The sequence below is a fragment of the Gopherus evgoodei genome, chromosome 8 (assembly GCF_007399415.2).
Source record: "Gopherus evgoodei ecotype Sinaloan lineage chromosome 8, rGopEvg1_v1.p, whole genome shotgun sequence".
NCBI classification, from domain to species: Eukaryota; Metazoa; Chordata; order Testudines; family Testudinidae; genus Gopherus; species Gopherus evgoodei.
Genome location: NC_044329.1, coordinates 100,041,977 through 100,060,335, shown reverse-complemented (window position 1 = coordinate 100,060,335; position 18,359 = coordinate 100,041,977). Strand labels below are relative to the sequence as shown.

The window sequence follows — 18,359 nt, the reverse complement described above, 5'->3', positions numbered from 1 at the left end:
TCACCTACAAAAGCCGGCTCAGGTTTGGGAATCTCCCTAATATTCTCAGCCGTGAAGACTGAAGCAAAGAATCCATTTAGTTTCTCCGCAATGACTTTATCATCTTTAAGCGCTCCTTTTGTATCTCAATCGTCAAGGGGCCCCACTGGTTGTTTAGTGGGCTTCCTGCTTCTGAAGTACTTAAAAAAACATTTTATTACCACCTTTGGAGTTTTTGGCTAGCCGTTCTTCAAACTCCTCTTTGGCTTTTCTTATTACACTCTTGCACTTAATATGGCAGTGTTTATGCTCCTTTCAATTTGCCTCACTAGGATTTGACTTCCACTTTTTAAAGGAAGTCTTTTTATCTCTCACTTCTTCTTTTACATGGCTGTTAAACCATGGTGGCTCTTTTATAGTTCTTTTACTGTGTTTCTTAATTTGGGGTATACATTGAAGTTGGGCCTCTATTATGGTGTCTTTACAAAGCGGTCATGCAGCTTGCAGGGATTTCACTTTAGTCACTGTATCTTTTAATTTCTGTTTAACTAATCCCCTCATTTTTGTATAGTTCCCCCTTTTGAAATTAAATGCCATAGTGTTGGGCTGTTGAGATGTTCTTCCCACCACAGGGATGTTAAATGTTATTATATTATGGTCACTATTTCCAAGCAGTCCTGCTATAGTTACCTCTTGGACCAGCTCCGGTGCTCCACTCAGGATTAAATCTAGAGTTGCCTCTCCCCTTGTAGGTTCCTGTACCAGCTGCTCCATGAAGCAGTCATTTAAAGTATCGAGAAATTTTATCTCTGCATTTTGTCCTGAAGTGAAATGTTCCCAGTCAATATGGGGATAACTGAAATCCCCCACTATTATTGGGTTCTTAATTTTGATAGCCACTCCCCCTCCCACACGACCTGTTCTGTCCTTTCGATACATTTTGTACCCCGGAATGATTGCTTCCCATTGATTGCTCTCAGTCCACCAGGTTTCTGTGATGCCTATTATATCAATATCCTCCTTTATCACAAGGCACTTTAGTTCACCCATCTTATTATTTAGACTTCTAGTATTTGCATACAAGCACTTTAAAAACTTGTCCCTGTTTATTTGTCTGCCAGATTCTTTTTTATGTGACTGTTTATCATCTGATCTGGCCCTTACATTATTCTCTTCCGTCCTCTGCTCCTGATTATAACCTGGAGATTCTCTATCATCAGACTCTCCCCTAATAGAAGTCTGTGTCCGATCCACATGCTCCTCTGCAGCAGTCGGCTTTCCCCCATCTCCTAGGTTTAAAAAGGTTGTAGAGCAGTTTTTATGTTTAGTGCAGCAGTCTGGTTCCACTTTGGTTTAGGTGGAGCCGATCTCTCCTGTATAGGCTCCCCCCATCCCAAAAGTTTCCCCAGTTCCTAATGAATGCAAACCCCTCCTCTTTACACCATCGTCTCATCCACGCATTGAGACTTTGAAGCTCTGCCTGCCTTCCTGGCCCTGCGCGTGGAACTGGGAGCATTTCTGACAATGCCACCTAAGTGACTGGGCAACAAAATGGCAAATGAAATTTAATGTGGATAAATGTAAAGTAATGCACATTGGAAAAAATAACCCCAATTATACATACAATATGATGGAGGCTAATTTAGCTACAACGAGTCAGGAAAAAGATCTTGGCGCCATCATGGATAGTTCTCTGAAGATGTCCATGCATTGTGCAGAGGCGGTCAAAAAAGCAAACAGAATGTTAGGAATCATTAAAAAGGGGATAGAGAATAAGACTGAGAATATATTATTGCCCTTATATAAATCCATGGTACGCCCACATCCTGAATACTGTGTACAGATGTGGTCTCCTCACCTCAAAACAGATATTCTAGCACTAGAAAAGGTTCAGAAAAGGGCAACTAAAATGATTAGGGGTTTGGAGAGGGTCCCATATGAGGAAAGATTAAAGAGGCTAGGACTCTTCAGCTTGGAAAAGAGGAGACTAAGGCGGGGAGATATGATAGAGGTAAATACAATTATGAGTGATGTGGAGAAAGTGGATAGGGAGAAGTTATTTACTTATTCCCATAATACAAGAACTAGTGCTCACCAAATGAAATTAATAGGCAGCAGGTTTAAAACAAATAAAAGGAAGTTCTTCTTCACACAGCGCACAGTCAACTTGTGGAACTCCTTACCTGAGGAGGTTGTGAAGGCTAGGACTATAAGTGTTTAAAAGAGAACTGGATAAATTCATGGTGGTTAAGTCCATAAATGGCTATTAGCCAAGAAGGGTAAAGAATGGTGTCCCTAGCTTCTGTTCGTCAGAGGATGGAGATGGATGGCAGGAGAGAGATCACTTGATCATTGCCTGTTAGGTTCACTCCCTCTGGGGCACCTGGCATTGGCCACTGTCAGTAGACAGATACCAGGCTAGATGGACCTTTGGTCTGATCCGGTACGGCCATTCTTATGTTCTTAAAGGCAGTATAAAAAGTACCACATCACATACTCATAAAACAGGGAGCTTTTATCTCTGCTCTCTGATCTGTAAGGTTTGATGTCTGTCAGCCTAGGAGACAGAAATAAATCCTGAAATCGAGACATGATAGTTCAAGTTCCTCTTCTAGTTAGCTGTCCAGAGGAATTTTCATATTTAATACAGCATGTATGTTCTGCGGTCTGTCTGAGGTGTCAGTTTTTAAAAAAAGCTTTACAAACCCATCTTTAAAAAGGAAGATGGACTCTGCGTCTAGGATCTATTCTGGCAGCTGCTGAAAGCTGATTTTTTTTTTTAAAATCAACCACCCAGAGTCACTTCTTTGCATGTTATACAGTGATTTCAACCAAATATCTCAAAACACTTGGTCTACCTTATGAAGTGAGATGTAATGTTAGTTTTCTATTCATTTTATAAAACTGGTGGACATCAGCACAGTGGTTAAGTGATTTCCCCAAAGTCACAAAAGTGGCAGATCTGAGAACAGAACCAAAGATTTTTGACTCTCAACATTAGCCGAAATTCATCTAATCCATACTGCTCACTGCAAACTTGGCATCCATTTCTAATCTTAAGAGAATCAAAACTAAACTTTGCAGAACTTCATTAGTGAAAGTTAGTGACAGAGACCCACTGTGATTTACAGAATTTTACCAGTTAGTAAGTATAGTACATGCCAAAATGTACTATAAATGTGGTGTTCACTTATTTTGAGAGTGCAGTCTATCTTTAATTATTGATAATATTTCATGCATATATATGGTTAGAATAATTAAGTTTCAGCAGAACAAGAAGACACTACAGCACTTTGCTATTAAATCTTTGTAAAGGAGGGACACTGTTTCATGTGTGAAAATTATGAAGTTCACTGATTAGCAAATTCAGGAAGGTTCTACTTTATTGTTGTTCTGCTACCAAAGTGATACCAAAAAAGTCCTAGACTGCTTAAGCATTTGGATGATTTACCTAATTTCTAAAGAAAGTCAACTCCTTTAGCTCAAATTTTGCTATTTTACACAAATGTAAATGTAGCTTGCAGCATAGGTATGGGAAGCAATTAACAGTAGCACTTGTATGGGAGGATTGCTTTTCACTTCACAAGAGATAAGTCGTCTTAGGGTTAGCTCCACCTAGCTGAAGCTAACTGGAATTCTTTTTACAGGTGAATTTAAATATGCTCCCATCAAACCTCTAACTCAGCGTACACACACAGAGCAAGATGTAGGTTCTGAGCCTACTTTAGACTAACAGTCACGTTACCATGGATCTATCAGTGGGCTTACCCTTCTTTGTTACAATCCCTAATAACTATTAATAATTAGGCCCGATGGAAAATCTAAAAAGATGAACCTATTTCCTCCACTCAAAACTGCAAGCTACAAAAACAAAACCAGTGTAGCATATAAGATTGGATACAGAAATGCTATACACATTTCCAAGAAGAAATCCTCTTAGCCCAAAGCCAGTCTAGAAATTAAACTTAAACTTATTTAATTAAAATTTTATAAGAGTACTGCTGGAACTTCAATTCCTGGTTTCCAGGGTAATGGTGCAACGTTACCATTCAGTGTTCCCTGGCCCAGCTGTCTAAATGTTCAGAGTCCAGCACAGTGCCCAAATATATTAGTAGGGTTATAGCTGAAAACAGACAATGGGATCCTAAGCATCTGGTTTGCACACATGTGATTTCCTGGGGGACATATGGCTTAAGGAAGGGCAATATTGATCCCTTTAGTACAGTGGTTCTCATCCTGTGGCCAATCAGCATGCAGCTGCAGCCCCTGTGACATCCTCAAGGCCATACAGGTAGTATATATAGCGTGTGGATATGGCCCAAACAACACAGAGAGCTGCTTATGCGGCCCACAATGGTAAACAGGTTGAGAACCACTGCTTTAGTGTAACCATCACACGGTCTGGAAACCATGACAGATCAGGAGGTGCAATAGAACCTATTACAAACATTTTTTGGCCTCATTTTTAAAGTTAGGTAGCTAGCATTAGTCTGGGAAAGGAGAAAATAAAGCCATTACAAGGAATGCCATTGATACTGTAAGCTTCTTCTGTGGCTTTGTACATGCCATGTACATGTAAAAACAAACCTGAAGGTGAAAATGTTTTAAACACTATAACAAGAAATATTTTAAACAGATTTGTGTACAGGTACATTCCACATTCATAGCTGCAATTCTATAGTCTAGTCATTGTAATGATGCTGAGGAGTAAATAATTATGAACATTTTAGAGTGATCACACACAAACATACTGCTTGTCAGAACTCCAACTAACAATCTTTAGTAGGAATTAAATATTGTGCCTTAATGAATGACAGATTTCCAGAATGAAAAAAACAAAATCATTAGTACTATTTGCTTCTGCCAGGACACTAGGTATCGACATCACAGTGCTGCAAGATCACTAGAGATATAAAAATGTTTGGCCAATGACAAAATAAGTCAGTAGGGAAAGATTTTTAAGATTCTAAACTAAGTATTAAATTAGGGTGATCACAATAAATCAGTAAAGAAAACAAAACTGACATTTCTCTTAAATCTCAGTGTGTAGCACTAGCTACTAGGCCATCCTGCTTACGAAAATCAACAAGTGCCTAATTCTGCTTGCTATGAAGAGAACAAGAATATATCACGCCAGTTCTAAGCCGCCATATATGCAGCTTAATTCAGATATTAGTCTTACTTACACCCACTTACTAATGTAGGAGTGTAAAAGGAGTCTAATGACAAAGCGTACACAGCAGGGAGCTTTGATAAATGTAAATTTAAGCAGGAGGTGGCTTTCTTTAACTCATCTTCTTACACCCTTCTGTTAGCTGTTCTTTTTCCCACCCACAACACTCCTTCCTCCTACCCCCACAGCCGGCAAACACCACCATGCTAGGCTCCCTTAAACTCCAAAAGCCACATACAGAGACAATGAATAAGGAGGGGTAAACTTCACATTAGTGAAGCATGTGCAAGTAGAAGGAGTCTGCATTTGTGTAAATAAGACAATGGGAGGAGCTAAAGAAACAAGGTAAATTCAGACTACCCCTGACTCCTCTGAATTTGGCTCAGAGTGTGGCAGAAACTTACATATTGAAAACTATTCCTATTGCAAATTTAACATACCCAAGTGCTTCTGAAAATAAGGGTTACAAAGAAATAAGCACTTCCCTTGCCCTCCCAGCCCTCTTCTTACAAAGAGCTACTGTTTGTTAATCCAAAAGCATTCCTAATGATCTGCTGGAATTAACGTCTAACACTGGCAATTTGTTTTTATCCCCATTTTCCTTCAGTATTTCACTTCCTTATTAAACAGCTGCCACAGAATAGTGCTTTAGGCTGGGAAGATGACCAGAAAATGCAGCTAGAGAATGTTATATCAGAGACTTCCTGCCCAGCTGAGAAGCTGCCTATATACAAAGCAAGTCAAGCTCTCATCTGCACTGACTACAAACATCACCTCTATAACATGTGTCCTGAGTCAATCTAGTAATTTAAAAGCATTAATTTTTATGCGGTAACTACTTCATTACACTACAGATTACATGCCAAGCAATTTGCAAGCCCTCTGAAATACAAAGCTAGAATTTAGTATTAGCAACTATGAGTCTAATTCTCATCCAGTACTCCCTTCTTCAAGTAGTTTCTTGGTATCTGTCTCTACTCTTGGCCCATCAAGATTCATAAATAGTGAAAGATATGTCAAGTTACTTAAAAAAAGAAACGCTGAAAAATTTAAATAGGCAAAGCCAAGAAAGACGTCCTCTAGCTTACTCAGTAGTCTTTAGAAATGCAAGTGTGTTAAAATTCTAATGCCACTTGATAGCCACATGGCAGCTAAACAGGATTGTAATGATAGCATCTACCACAATGCTTTATTTGATTGCTTAATTATTTTACAAGGCCAATTCTTATGTAAAACACATTGTAAAAACTTCCGGAATACCATACAAAGATCTTCATGTTGTATAGCTCAAAATCAATATGTGCAATAAACAGGTCCGTCTGAAATGCACAGCAAGATCATAGGGTTAAATTTAACACATTTGTTTAGTTAAACAAATATATATATATTACGCGGCCCGATATAATATGAATTCAGATATAACGAAGTAAAGCAGCGCTGCGGGGGGAGGAACTGCGCACTCAGGTGGATCAAAGCAAGTTCAATATAACGCGGTTTCACCTATAACGCGATAAGATTTTTTGGCTCCTGAGGACAGCTTTATATCGAGGTAGAGGTGTATACATACACCCCCACCCCCACACAGAGTATAACAATTTGATACTGGTATGCAGCAATGATGATTGTGAAGCTTGGTTGAGGTGGTGAAGTCAGAGGGTGGGATATTTCCCTGGGAATGTCTTACTGCTAAATGATGAACTAGCAACCAGCAAAGCCGTCAAGGGTTAAACCAATGTTGTTAACGTAGCCTCACACTCTACAAGGCAGCACGAACGGAAGGAGGAGAGACAGCATGGCAGACAGACACACATATGTGAAAGATATGCATTGCCCCTTTAAGTATGCTGACCCCACTAAGTACACTGCCTTTTTAAGTAGATCAGCAAGTGGAGACAGAAGCTGCTGCCAGGAAGCTCCCTCCGTCCTGAACCCTGTCGTGTCCCTCCACCACACTCTATGGAGATGGGGTAAGCAGGGTGCAGGAGCAGGGGAGAGGACACCCTGACATTAGCCCCACATTCCCCCCGCCACAGTGCAAGCAGGAGGCTCCAGGGAGCAGCTCCAAGGCAGAGGGCAGCACAAGGCAGCGTGACAGCTGAACTGCCAACAATTGACAGCCTGCTGGGCAGCTGCTGTACAGGGAACTTACGGGAGAGGGGAGCTGATAGAGGGGCTGACGGCTCACTCCAGTTCCAAGCCCCCACCAGCTAGCTCCAATGGGCTGCTCTTCCTGCAAGCAGTGAACAAAGTAGGCGGCTGCCAAACAACATTATAAGGCAGCATTGCATAACTTTAAACGAGCATGTTCTCTAATTGATCAGCAACGTAACAATGAAACAACGTTAACCAGGACAACTTTACAGTACTTATACAGTAACTTTTCACTTACACATTTTGCTCGCTTTCTGATACCACTCTCTGAAGAGAAAGTATGTAGATTTACTGCTAAAAAATATAAAATCAACAAATAAATAAATCAACATACCCTTAGAGCCCCAACCGGGATTATTCTATCTACTACCCAAGACCCACAAACCTGGAAATCCTGGACGCATCATCTCTGGGATTGGCGCTCTCATTGATGGACTGTCCGGATATGTGGACTCTCTACTCAGACCCTATGCCACCAGCACCCCCACCTATCTCCGTGACACCACTGATTTCCTGAGAAAACTACAATGCATTGGTGATCTTCCAGAAAACTCCATCCTAGCCACCATGGATGTAGAGGCTCTCTACACAACTTGTATTCCATCTGTGTGTGGGATGTTTGTTAGGAACAGTATGCCTGATGATGCCACAGCACAACTGGTTGCTGAGCTCTGTGACTTTATCCTCAAGCACAATTATCTCAAATTTGGTGACAATATATACCTCCAGACCAGTGGCACCGCTATGGGTACCCGCATGGCCCCACAATATGCCAACATTTTTATGGCTGACCTAGAACAATGCTTCCTCAGCTCTTGTCCACTCATGCCCCTTCTCTACCTACGCTACCCTGACAATATCTTCATCATCTGGACCCATGGGAAGGAGACTCTGGAAGAATTCCACCATGATTTCAACAGTTTCCACCCCAACATCAACCTCAGTCTGGACCAATCTACACGGGAGGTCCACTTCCTAGACACCACAGTACAAGTAAGTGATGGTCACATTACCACCACCCTATACTGAAAACCCACCAACCACTATGCCTACCTTCATGCCTCCAGCTTCCATCCCAGACACACTACATGATCCATTGTCTACAGCCAAGCGCTGAGGTACAACCACATTTGGTCCAACCCCTCAGATAGAGACCAACACTTACAAGATTTTCACCAAGCATTTTCAAAACTACAGTACCCGTATGAGGAAATAAGGAAGCAAATCAACAGAGTCAGACGCGTACCCAGAAGCCTCCTGCCCCAAGAGAAACCCAAGAAAGAAACCAACAGAACTCCACTGGCCATCACCTACAGTCCTCAGCTAAAACCTCTCCAACACATCATCAGTGATCTACAACCCATCCTGGACAACGATCCCTCGCTTTCACAGGCCTTGGGAGACAGGCCAGTCCTCACCCACAGACAACCTTAAGCATATTCTCACCAGCAACCACATACCATACCATACCATAGTAACTAACTCTGGAACCAATCCATGAAACAAACCTCGATGCCAACTCTGCCCACATATCTACACCAGCGACACCACCACAGGACCTAACCAGATCAGCCACAACATCACTGGTTCATTCACCTGCACGTCCACTGATGTAATATATGTCATCTTGTGTCAGCAATGCCCCTCTGCTATGTACATCGGCAAAACTGGCCAATCCCTACGTAAAAGGATAAATGGACAAGTCAGATATTAGGAATGGCAATATACAAAAACCTGTAGGAGAACACTTCAATCTCCCTGGACACACAATAGCAGATTTAAAGGTAGCCATCCTGCAGCAAAAAAACTTCAGGACCAGACTTCAAAGAGAAACTGCTGAGCTTCAGTTCATCTGCAAATTTGACCCCATCAGCTCAGGATTAAACAAAGACTGTGAATGGCTTGCCAACTACAAAAGCAGTTTCTCCTCCCTTGGTGTTCACCCCTCAACTGCTAGAAGAGGGCCTCATCCTCCCTGATTGAACTAACTCGTTATCTCAGACTGATTCTTGCCAGCATATTTATACCTGCCTCTGGAAATTTCCACTACATGCATCTGACGAAGTGAGTATTCACCCATGAAAGCTTATGCTCCAATACATCTGTTAGTCTACAAGGTGCCACAGGATTCTTTGTCACTTTTTACAGATCCAGACTAACACGGCTATTCCTCTGATACTTGCTAAAAAATTGACATTCATCATCATTCATTCACAACCCTGTTTCAAGCAAGTATAACAGCTTCTATTATGGCCAATAAGAGACATATGAAACGAGTAAACGCTTCATACTTTTTGTGAAAACAGCTTAATTTAAAATCCAACATGTTGTTTAAAGAATGTGATGTACAGAATTCTATTTTTTTTCCAAATCAATTTGTCTGCTGGTTGGAGTAAATCTGATATGCATTCAATTTATGTTATGCTAAGAGGGCCTAATCAAGACTTGTATAAGCAGGTCCAACTTAGCAGGTCCAAGGTGTTTTGCCTTATACAGGGAGGACCTTTTGGGGCAACTGAAACCCTACTGTGCTACTTAATTATGTTTCAGAAGAGTTGCAAAAATAATCAAACTTTTTTTTTTTTTTGCATTTCTTTGAATTTTGACATTCAATTTTTATTTTTCTTGATGAGATGGGCATGAAGATGCCAACAAGATTGACTGTAATCGATATGCCTCAACTATTTGCAATGAAATTTAGTTAAAGGTTAGTTCACTCTAAGTAAATAAACTAGTCTGCTGTATAGTTCAAGTTTCAGTCCACATACAAAGAGGAATTTATAATTTTTCCCTTTTTCTCAACCATGACATACAAAATATGTCCAGGGATACAAAATATTCAGTGCGTCAGGATGGCTCAGTGGTAGCAGCTTTACTTCTGGGCTAATGCTGTTGTTCTCAACCTTTCCAGACTACTGTACACCTTTCAGAGTCTGATTTGTCTTGCGTACCCCAAGTTTCACCTCTTAAATACTAGTTGCTTACAAAATGGGACAAATATACAAAGGTGTCATAGCACACTAATACTGAAAAACTGCTCTCTCATTTTTACCATATAATTAAAAAATAAATCAATTTAAATATAAATATTGTAATTACATTTCAGTGTGAAACTTTGGCCTGTTTTTCACTTGTGAGCCTTGTTTAAAGCTCGACCTACATGCAGCATGGCTGAGGCATGTAACTTGGCTTCCTGGGGCCCTAGGCAACTGCCCTGCTTGCTACCCCGTAATGCTGGCCCTACATTTGCAACCCCCTAACCCATCCCATGACCTCCCTAAGGACTGCAACCCCTAGGTTCAGAAACACTGATCTAAAGGAGTTGAGTAACCCTTGGAAGACCTCTGTGTACCCCCAGGGATATGCGTACCCCTGGTTGAGAACCAATGGGCTAGTGGATGTGGCATTTAGTTTTCACACCATGATTATGGATCCCCTCCCAGGCTGACACTGCATCACTTGGGGGGAAGAAGAGGGGCAGCTAATCTGGTATCCTTCATGCTATCTTCCTGCATTCAATACCTATCCAGTGTCATGTCATCTTCAAAAGGCAAAAAGGTGAAAGAACCTCTGTTCTGGCCAACACTCTCCCTCACTCAACATAATAGATTCTAACATCCAAGTTTCTGCGTACATTAGCAACTACATAACGGTCACACTTTCCTTCACAGTCACCACTACGTAAAGCATTCAATCATTTATAAATCTATTTAGACCTGTGTCATAAACAGATAGTTAAGGGTTAATGTCTCTTACCTGTAAAGGGTTAACAAACGGGGAACCAAACACTGACCAGGGGACCAATCAGGAGACAAGATACTTTCAAATCTCGGTGGAGGGAAGCCTTTGTGTTTTGGGGTTTGGTTTTGTTCTCTCTGGGTCCTGGAAGGGACTAGATGTGCAACCAGGTTTCTTGCCAATCTCCTTGCTACAGTCTCTTATATATTCAGAATAGTGAGTATTTAGTAAGAAAGGCAGTTATAGTCTTTTGATTGTTTTCTGTATTTGCAAATGTGTAGTTTACTGTAAGTATTTTAAATTGTATTTTTGCTGGGGGGAGGCTTCTTTCTAGTGTCTATAAGCTGACAGACCCTGTAACTTTTACCATCTAAATTGCAGAGAGAACTTTTACTTTTTTTTCCTTTCTTTTTATTAAAAGTTTTGCTTTTAAGACCTGTCTGATTTTTCCCCTTGTTGAGGCTCAAGGGAAGGGGAAGGGAGGGGAGAAGGGTGGAATCTCTTTGGTTTAGATTCACGGAGCGTGAATCTGTCTCTCTCTCCAGGAGCCCAGGGAGGGAACACCTGGAGGGGAAGAGAAGGGAGGGGAAGTCTGGGAATGGCAATGGTGAGGAAAGGGGTTTACTTTCCTTGTGTTAAGATCCAGGGGGTCTGGGTCTTGGGGGTCCCCAGGGAAGGTTTTGGGGGGACCAGAGTGTATCAGGCACTGGAATTCCTTATTGGTGGCAGCTTATCAGATCTAAGCAGGTAATTAAGCTTAGAGGAATTCATGCTGGTACCCCAACTTTTGGACTCTAAGTTTCAGATTGGGGAAAGATACTATGACAACCTGCAGTAGGAATTATACAGAAGCAACAGAACTCCAACTGAAAAGGTAGAATACAAACCCGTTCTGCAACTCGTACCATGCCTGAAGCTCTACTATTTTGTATTATAAAAAATGGTAACTTTTGTAAGGCAAACACACTGATACAATGTACTTCACCATACCACCACAGTTCTGTCTAGAGAAAAAACATCTTATAGTAAAAAATAAATTCCATCCACAAGTTCATGAACTGTATTGAAACATACCATCTAGATAAAAAAAGCATAACACTCCTGCACTTTGTGGCTTTTGTGAAGTGATAATCTAGAAATAGATTTAACAGAGAGAGGGGCAATATCATATTTACTATACGATGTATACTTTCTGGCAAGTCTTAAAATGCTAACATGAAGTTCAACGGAAACAGCAGAAATATGCTAGTGTATGCTGAATACTATTACTGTAATTTGTGTTCATTGACTTTTCAACAGCATTATATGCCAGAAGTAAATACTGAACAGAAAACTTGCTGTCTTTTCGTATCTCATACATTCCAGAACATTATGTTGGCACTCTCATCTAAAGGGTTGGCCAAGCTCAAGAATTGCAAGGCCTGCTCAGTACTCCCCAAGCTGGAGGATCCCATTTTGAAGTACCCCTGAAGTCAGTACTGAGCAAGGGCCTCAGCTCTGCCCTGCTCAGCACTTGAGACAAGTGTCAGTTAGTGGAGAAGATGGAGAGAAAGGGGGAGCAGCAGACCTGTGATTCAGGTCAAAACTAACAACCGGATTCACAAAAATAGAAGGTACATACCTTTATCCCGATGAAACCTATTAAACTTTGAACTACTGGCTCTTGGTGTGCCATGACACTGGTTCAGGACTACAGTTAAGAATCAGACACTGGATCACAGTTTCAGTTTCCCTGCCATCACTGTTAATTAGACTGGTAGCTGAAAAATGCAGTGACACTTCAGGTATGTGAACTATTCAGATACTAGGGAGTGAGCACCAAGGAAATTCCTATCTAAAAAACCTGAAAAACTAACATGAACTCCAGATTCTTTTTAATTGTAAAGTTAGGAAATGAAACTAACACATAACGTTGCAGATCAGCAAGTGCATTAGTATGAGTGAAGCACACAGCAAGTTACTACTCTGTCATACTGCAGGGTTTAAGTTATATAATGAGCTCCCAGCCCTCTAAATTTTCCTCGCTACCAAATTCTCTCTTTAAGATCAGTTTCCACCTTCATAGGAGAATATTTATTTTGATCCATTTAGAGGAGGATGGTAACTATATAACAGCCACAATCCTCACTACAATCATCAAAAGATGATAAAGTTCCTTAGCTCTTCTCCCCACATAACAAATGTTTAATCCATTCACTGAAGGTGGGCACAGGTAGATAGACTCTTGGACCTTGCTCACTGAAACTCACCCATTCACCACAAAGCTTAAACCAAGAGATGTTATTAATTACATCATTTGTATTAATGTACTGCACAGTATTCCTGATCAAGATATTACCTTCCTGATTAAATTCTTCCTTTCCTGTGTTTTCATGGGATTTTATCTGAACACTTCACCTTTTAGATTCTCATCCTTTGGCTTTGTCTAGCCTTAGACTGCATATCCTTAAGATGTGCAATGTAAATACAAATTAACAAGTATATTATTTATGCAATTATAGTGTACATTTATAGCTGACTTTATTATTAAATGTACATAGCATCTATTTACAAGCAGCTTAGGCATTTTAATCATTGAATCAAAGTTTATAATTTGTAACAAGAGAATAAACCTTGATGTTTGAAAAATATGAAACATGCCATACTAAAACATTCTGAAATAAAAAAGGATCTAACATTTCTTTCTAAAGGGGTCTTAAGTTGTTACCATAAGTTCTAAAAAGAAGAGATCCCACAACCCCAGAGCCACCACTCTCTCTTCTTGCAAGCCTCAGGCTCAAAAGTCTCAGTCCCATGCGGTCTCAAAAAAACAGGACAGCATAACAGGAATTAAGAGCTCAGAAAGGTCTCCAAGATGTCAAATTTATTTGGGTTTTTTTAAAGCCTTAAATTTAATGGACTCCATGCCCACACAGGCAAATAAAGCAGCAAGCAAACAGGCTCCCCCTGATATATCTCTAAGATGGATGGAGTTGATGATGGTTGAACAGACTTTTTTGGTAGCTCAGGGTAGGGCATTTGGCAATAATAGAACCCGTCATCATGGCATGCATCATAATCAGCAAGTGAATTATATGACTATACTAAATTCCATCACCTTGCTTATTTATCAAAAACTGAATACAAGTGCTTAACATGCAACTCTAGTAATCACAACAAACATAACAGATAGGTGTTTCTAGGAATATCCAAATACCATGGAAATATTTTTCCCTGGAAAGTTTAATGGATTCTCAAGAGAAAACCTTATTTAAAACCTCATTAAAATTATCCCAGAAACAACTCATCTGAAGCACAAAGGGGGCAGCTAAAATTAAGCAAGTCCCCTAAACACTGCAACATTAAGAACATGGGATTAATTTTCATTGTCCATGATGAGAAAGAAACAATTCAATTAAATTAAAATGTAAACTGGATTTTAAAATGTATTCTTTTTTAATAATGTAAACTAGCATTAGTAAAAGAAAGAGCATCTTATGTTGCAAACAAACATTTCTCAGTGGCCTGCGTCTCTTTAACCAATTGTATATCTTGAAACGCTGCTTCAGAAGGTGTCTATTATAGTAGTCTCATCATATAAGTATATATATAGGAATGCTCCAGGTTAAAATTTTAAAAAACAAAGACAAAATAGAATAGCAGATCACAGCTCACACCTTAAAGAGGAAAAACTGGAATAAGTGAAGAACTGCAACAGTGCAATAGAAAAACATCTAACTTTGTTCTTTAAACTATTCCTGTAAGACTTTCACATTACAAAAAAATAGGCTCTCAATCTTGTAATCAGATCTGTTACTGTGGAAGAACCCTTGTATCTGTGTGAATCTTATTGCTGAAACTGTACTCTCAAATGCTCCTAACCCTCTGCAACGTGTCATATTTTCTGCATTTTGTTTTTGTTTCCCTAGTTTCTGTAACACTACCACTAAAAGGGAAATATTTTACTATGAAAGGGAAACAGTGAAGTTCACTATACACAAAGCATCACATATACAAAGGAATTTCCACCCTCTATTCTTTCAGAGGTAGTATCGTAAATTTAAATATCATTTGTAACAAGAATAGGTCAAAAAAAGGGTATGTCTACATCTACAATTTTGCAGCGCTGGTTGTTACAGCTGTATTAGTACAGCTGTATAGGGCCAGCGCTGCAGAGTGGTCACACTTACAGCAACCAGCGCTGCAAGTGGTGTTAGATATGGCCACACTGCAGCGCTGTTGGGCGGCTTCAAGGAGGGTTCGGGGAACGCGAGAGCAAACCGCGGGGAAGCAGGTCTCCTTCCCCGGTTGAACCCCCCTGCAAGCAGATCTCCTTCCCCGCGGTTTGCTCTCGCGTTCCCCGAACCCCCGTGCAAGCAGGTCTCCTTCCCCGCGGTTTGCTCTCGTGTTCCCCGAACCCCCCTGCAAACTGTGGGGAAGGAGACCCGCTTGGGGGGGGATTCGGAGAACACCGGAGCAAACCGCGGGGAAGGAGACCTGCTTGATTACCAGAGAGGTATCCTCAGGTATGCTGGGATACCTGCTTATTCCATGGAGGTCAAGAAAAGCGCTGGTAAGTGTCTACACTTGATTACCAGCGCTGGATCCTCTACACCCGAGACAAAATGGGAGTACGGCCAGCGCTGCAAACAGGGAGTTGCAGCGCTGGTGATGCCCTGCAGATGTGTACACCTCCTAAGTTGCAGCGCTGTAACCCCCTCACCAGCGCTGCAACTTTGTGATGTAGACAAGCCCAAAGACAAATGTAATGTTTAAATGGTCAGTGTCCCTTTAAATATCATATTAAAAAAAATCTTATCTCACGTTTAACTATACATGTTTATTTGAAATTAAAGATGCTAAATATCCCTTCCTCTTGGTCATAAACTGCTTACTGACAACAGATTACACATACTGAGATCATGATACCAGCCCCCCACCAGCTTCTCCAAGACAGACACTAAAAACCAGGTTTTGTTTTATCCATTGTAACTTTGTTGATTCAAACAATATATGGTTCTGATCTTGCAGACATCTCCACATGAGTAACATTATGCGTGTAAGATAATCCATCAGGCAAATCCTCCACTGGTGTACATCATAGCATATCTGCTGAAGATTTTAACCCATTGAGTTCAACAGGACTATTCACATGCCTAAGGCTTGCCTAAGTAAAGTGATGCAGTGAAAGTTGGGGAACAGCTTGTGTGTATGTATACATACACATACAGATGTTATCCACACATAATAGCAACATTTAAAAATACAGATAAGCACCAGCCATTCCCCTATATTCAACAACCTAGACATTAATTGTCTCATTTCTTAAAGCCATCATGGGAAAGGTGAGTTTTGAATTCAGATTTGAGGGAAGAAAGGGTAATGGCTTTACACATAAGGTCAGAGAAGACATCCACACATGAGAGACAGCATAGGAGGCATGAAGAGGTTTGCATGAGAAGTTGGCATAAGGGCTGAGGATAAGGCTGGCATAACTGACAGAGCAGAGGAGAGATGAGAGAAAAGAGACAAAGCAGACCAGTAGGAAGAGGCAAAGTTGTGAAGGGGCAATATTCTTCAGTACCTTTATCAAAAAGCTATTCTGAAATACAGATAAGTTTAAATTATAAAGCTGGGGGGGGGGGAATCAATATTTTAAGGCATTGTTATTTCAGTTCACCATCTTTTAAGTGATCATTTATTCTTATTTCCATTACTTTTATCTGTATTAACCTAGCATCCAGTAACAAACCCAACTCTATTTTGATTTGGGCAAAGTAAATCAAGGTAATCACACCGTATTTTTTTCTTTCTTTTAACCTAATAATAATAATAATAATAATAAATAGAACGTAACAGTGTAGAGCCACCTGGCTGATGCAATGAGGCAAAGGAAAAAAAATCCTGGGAAAGCCAGATAATACTATGTTCCTAAAATGCTAAGAGCAAACGGAAAGCACTTCACTTTCTAGAAAATACAGCATATTTTCTCCACAGTCACCAAAGAGGAGAAAAATGCCATGATATGCTTTTAGTGGGCAGTGGGGCGGGGTAGGGGGGAGGCAGCGATACCTTGAATTAATTGAGCCGATGATGGCTGAAACTGGCTACCACATGCCCAGGGTAGAGCTGCTCCATTTTGGGATCAATCTACAACAGGATCCATATTGTGGGAGAAGCTAAAACCACCGTCAGTTTGTGCTCTGCCAGCACATCAGGGAGCAGCGAGAGCAGCACTCACCCGTGCACCCACTGAGTTTTGGAGCCGCCCCAAGGCAGCAGTGGAAACCTACTAGCCCCCCGATGCCTTTGGCCCAGTAGCCCAGTCATCCAGGTCGGGTGGAGTCAGAGACCGGCACCCTTACAACCAAGACGCTGCGGCCCCTGCCAGGTAATTTTTGCACTGGGGCTGGGTGGGAGGTGGCCGAGCATGTTGCCAGGCGAGCGGTGGGAGCTGAGCAGAGAGGTGGGGCTGTCGCTATCCCACTCTCCCGGGCCGGGCCGCCGCAGGGGATCGGCCCGTTAACCCGGGGATGAGGAGACAGCGGCCGGTCCGTTAGGTGCAGCCCGGCGCCGGCTGACAGCTCTCAGCGCCCGGGAGTGAGGGGCCCCGTCCCAGGCAGCCCCCCGCGCCTCACCTCGGTCTCCACCACCTCATGGTAAGCGGGGGGTGGATCGAACCCGCCGCCGCCTCCGCCGCTCCCCCCGCCGCCGTCTCCGTCCCCTCCGCGGGAGCCCTGGCCGCCCGCCGGCGAGCCGTGTCCGCCCTGCCCCGGCTGGCCCTGCCCGCTGTCCATGGGCTCGTAGCCGCCGTAGTGCAGGCCGGGCCGCTCGTTGGTGAGCAGCGCCACGGCCTCGTTGATGTCGTTCTTGGCCAGGCGCAGGGCCCTGCGGATGGCGGCCGCGTCCGAGAAGCCCATGCAGAGCAGCGTGGTCATGTGCTGCTCCTCCTCGCTCTCCATGGCCGGGCCGGGGGCGGGGGATAGGGGCCGGGAGCCGGGCTCAAGCGCTGCCCGCTCTGCGCGCCGCCATGTTGACGACCGCCTTCCCCCTCCGCCTCAGGACCGCCGCCGCGGAGCCCCGCACCCACCCGGAAGCGGCCGGGAAGCCCGGGTGGGGGGACACGCCGGGGGCCCTGGTCACGTGACAAGGGAGGGGCGTGGCTTCTTGGGCATGAATGGGGGCGAGGCGGGCAGGGGCGGGGTGTGAGGGAGGAGGAGGTTGCTATGGGAACCTGAGAAGGCTGCTGCGGGGGCAAGGAGAGGGGACAGAGAGGCTCCGGGCTGGAAGGGAGGGGCTCTGAGGGGGAGGATGCAGCCTCCTGTGGAGCCTGAGCGGG

The 18,359-nt window shown here is 42.5% G+C and overlaps 1 protein-coding gene across 1 annotated transcript in view; it reads right to left on the bottom strand.

The window, feature by feature from the left end:
- USP24 (ubiquitin specific peptidase 24) overlaps positions 1-18,093 on the bottom strand; it is a 118,870-nt gene extending 100,777 nt beyond the window's left edge. The window contains exon 1 of the mRNA XM_030574173.1: positions 17,659-18,093. Within this exon, the coding sequence (XP_030430033.1) occupies positions 17,659-17,982 (324 nt within the window). The 5' untranslated portion in view covers positions 17,983-18,093. The remainder of the gene's footprint in view (positions 1-17,658) is intronic.
- Between the last annotated feature and the right edge of the window lie 266 nt (positions 18,094-18,359).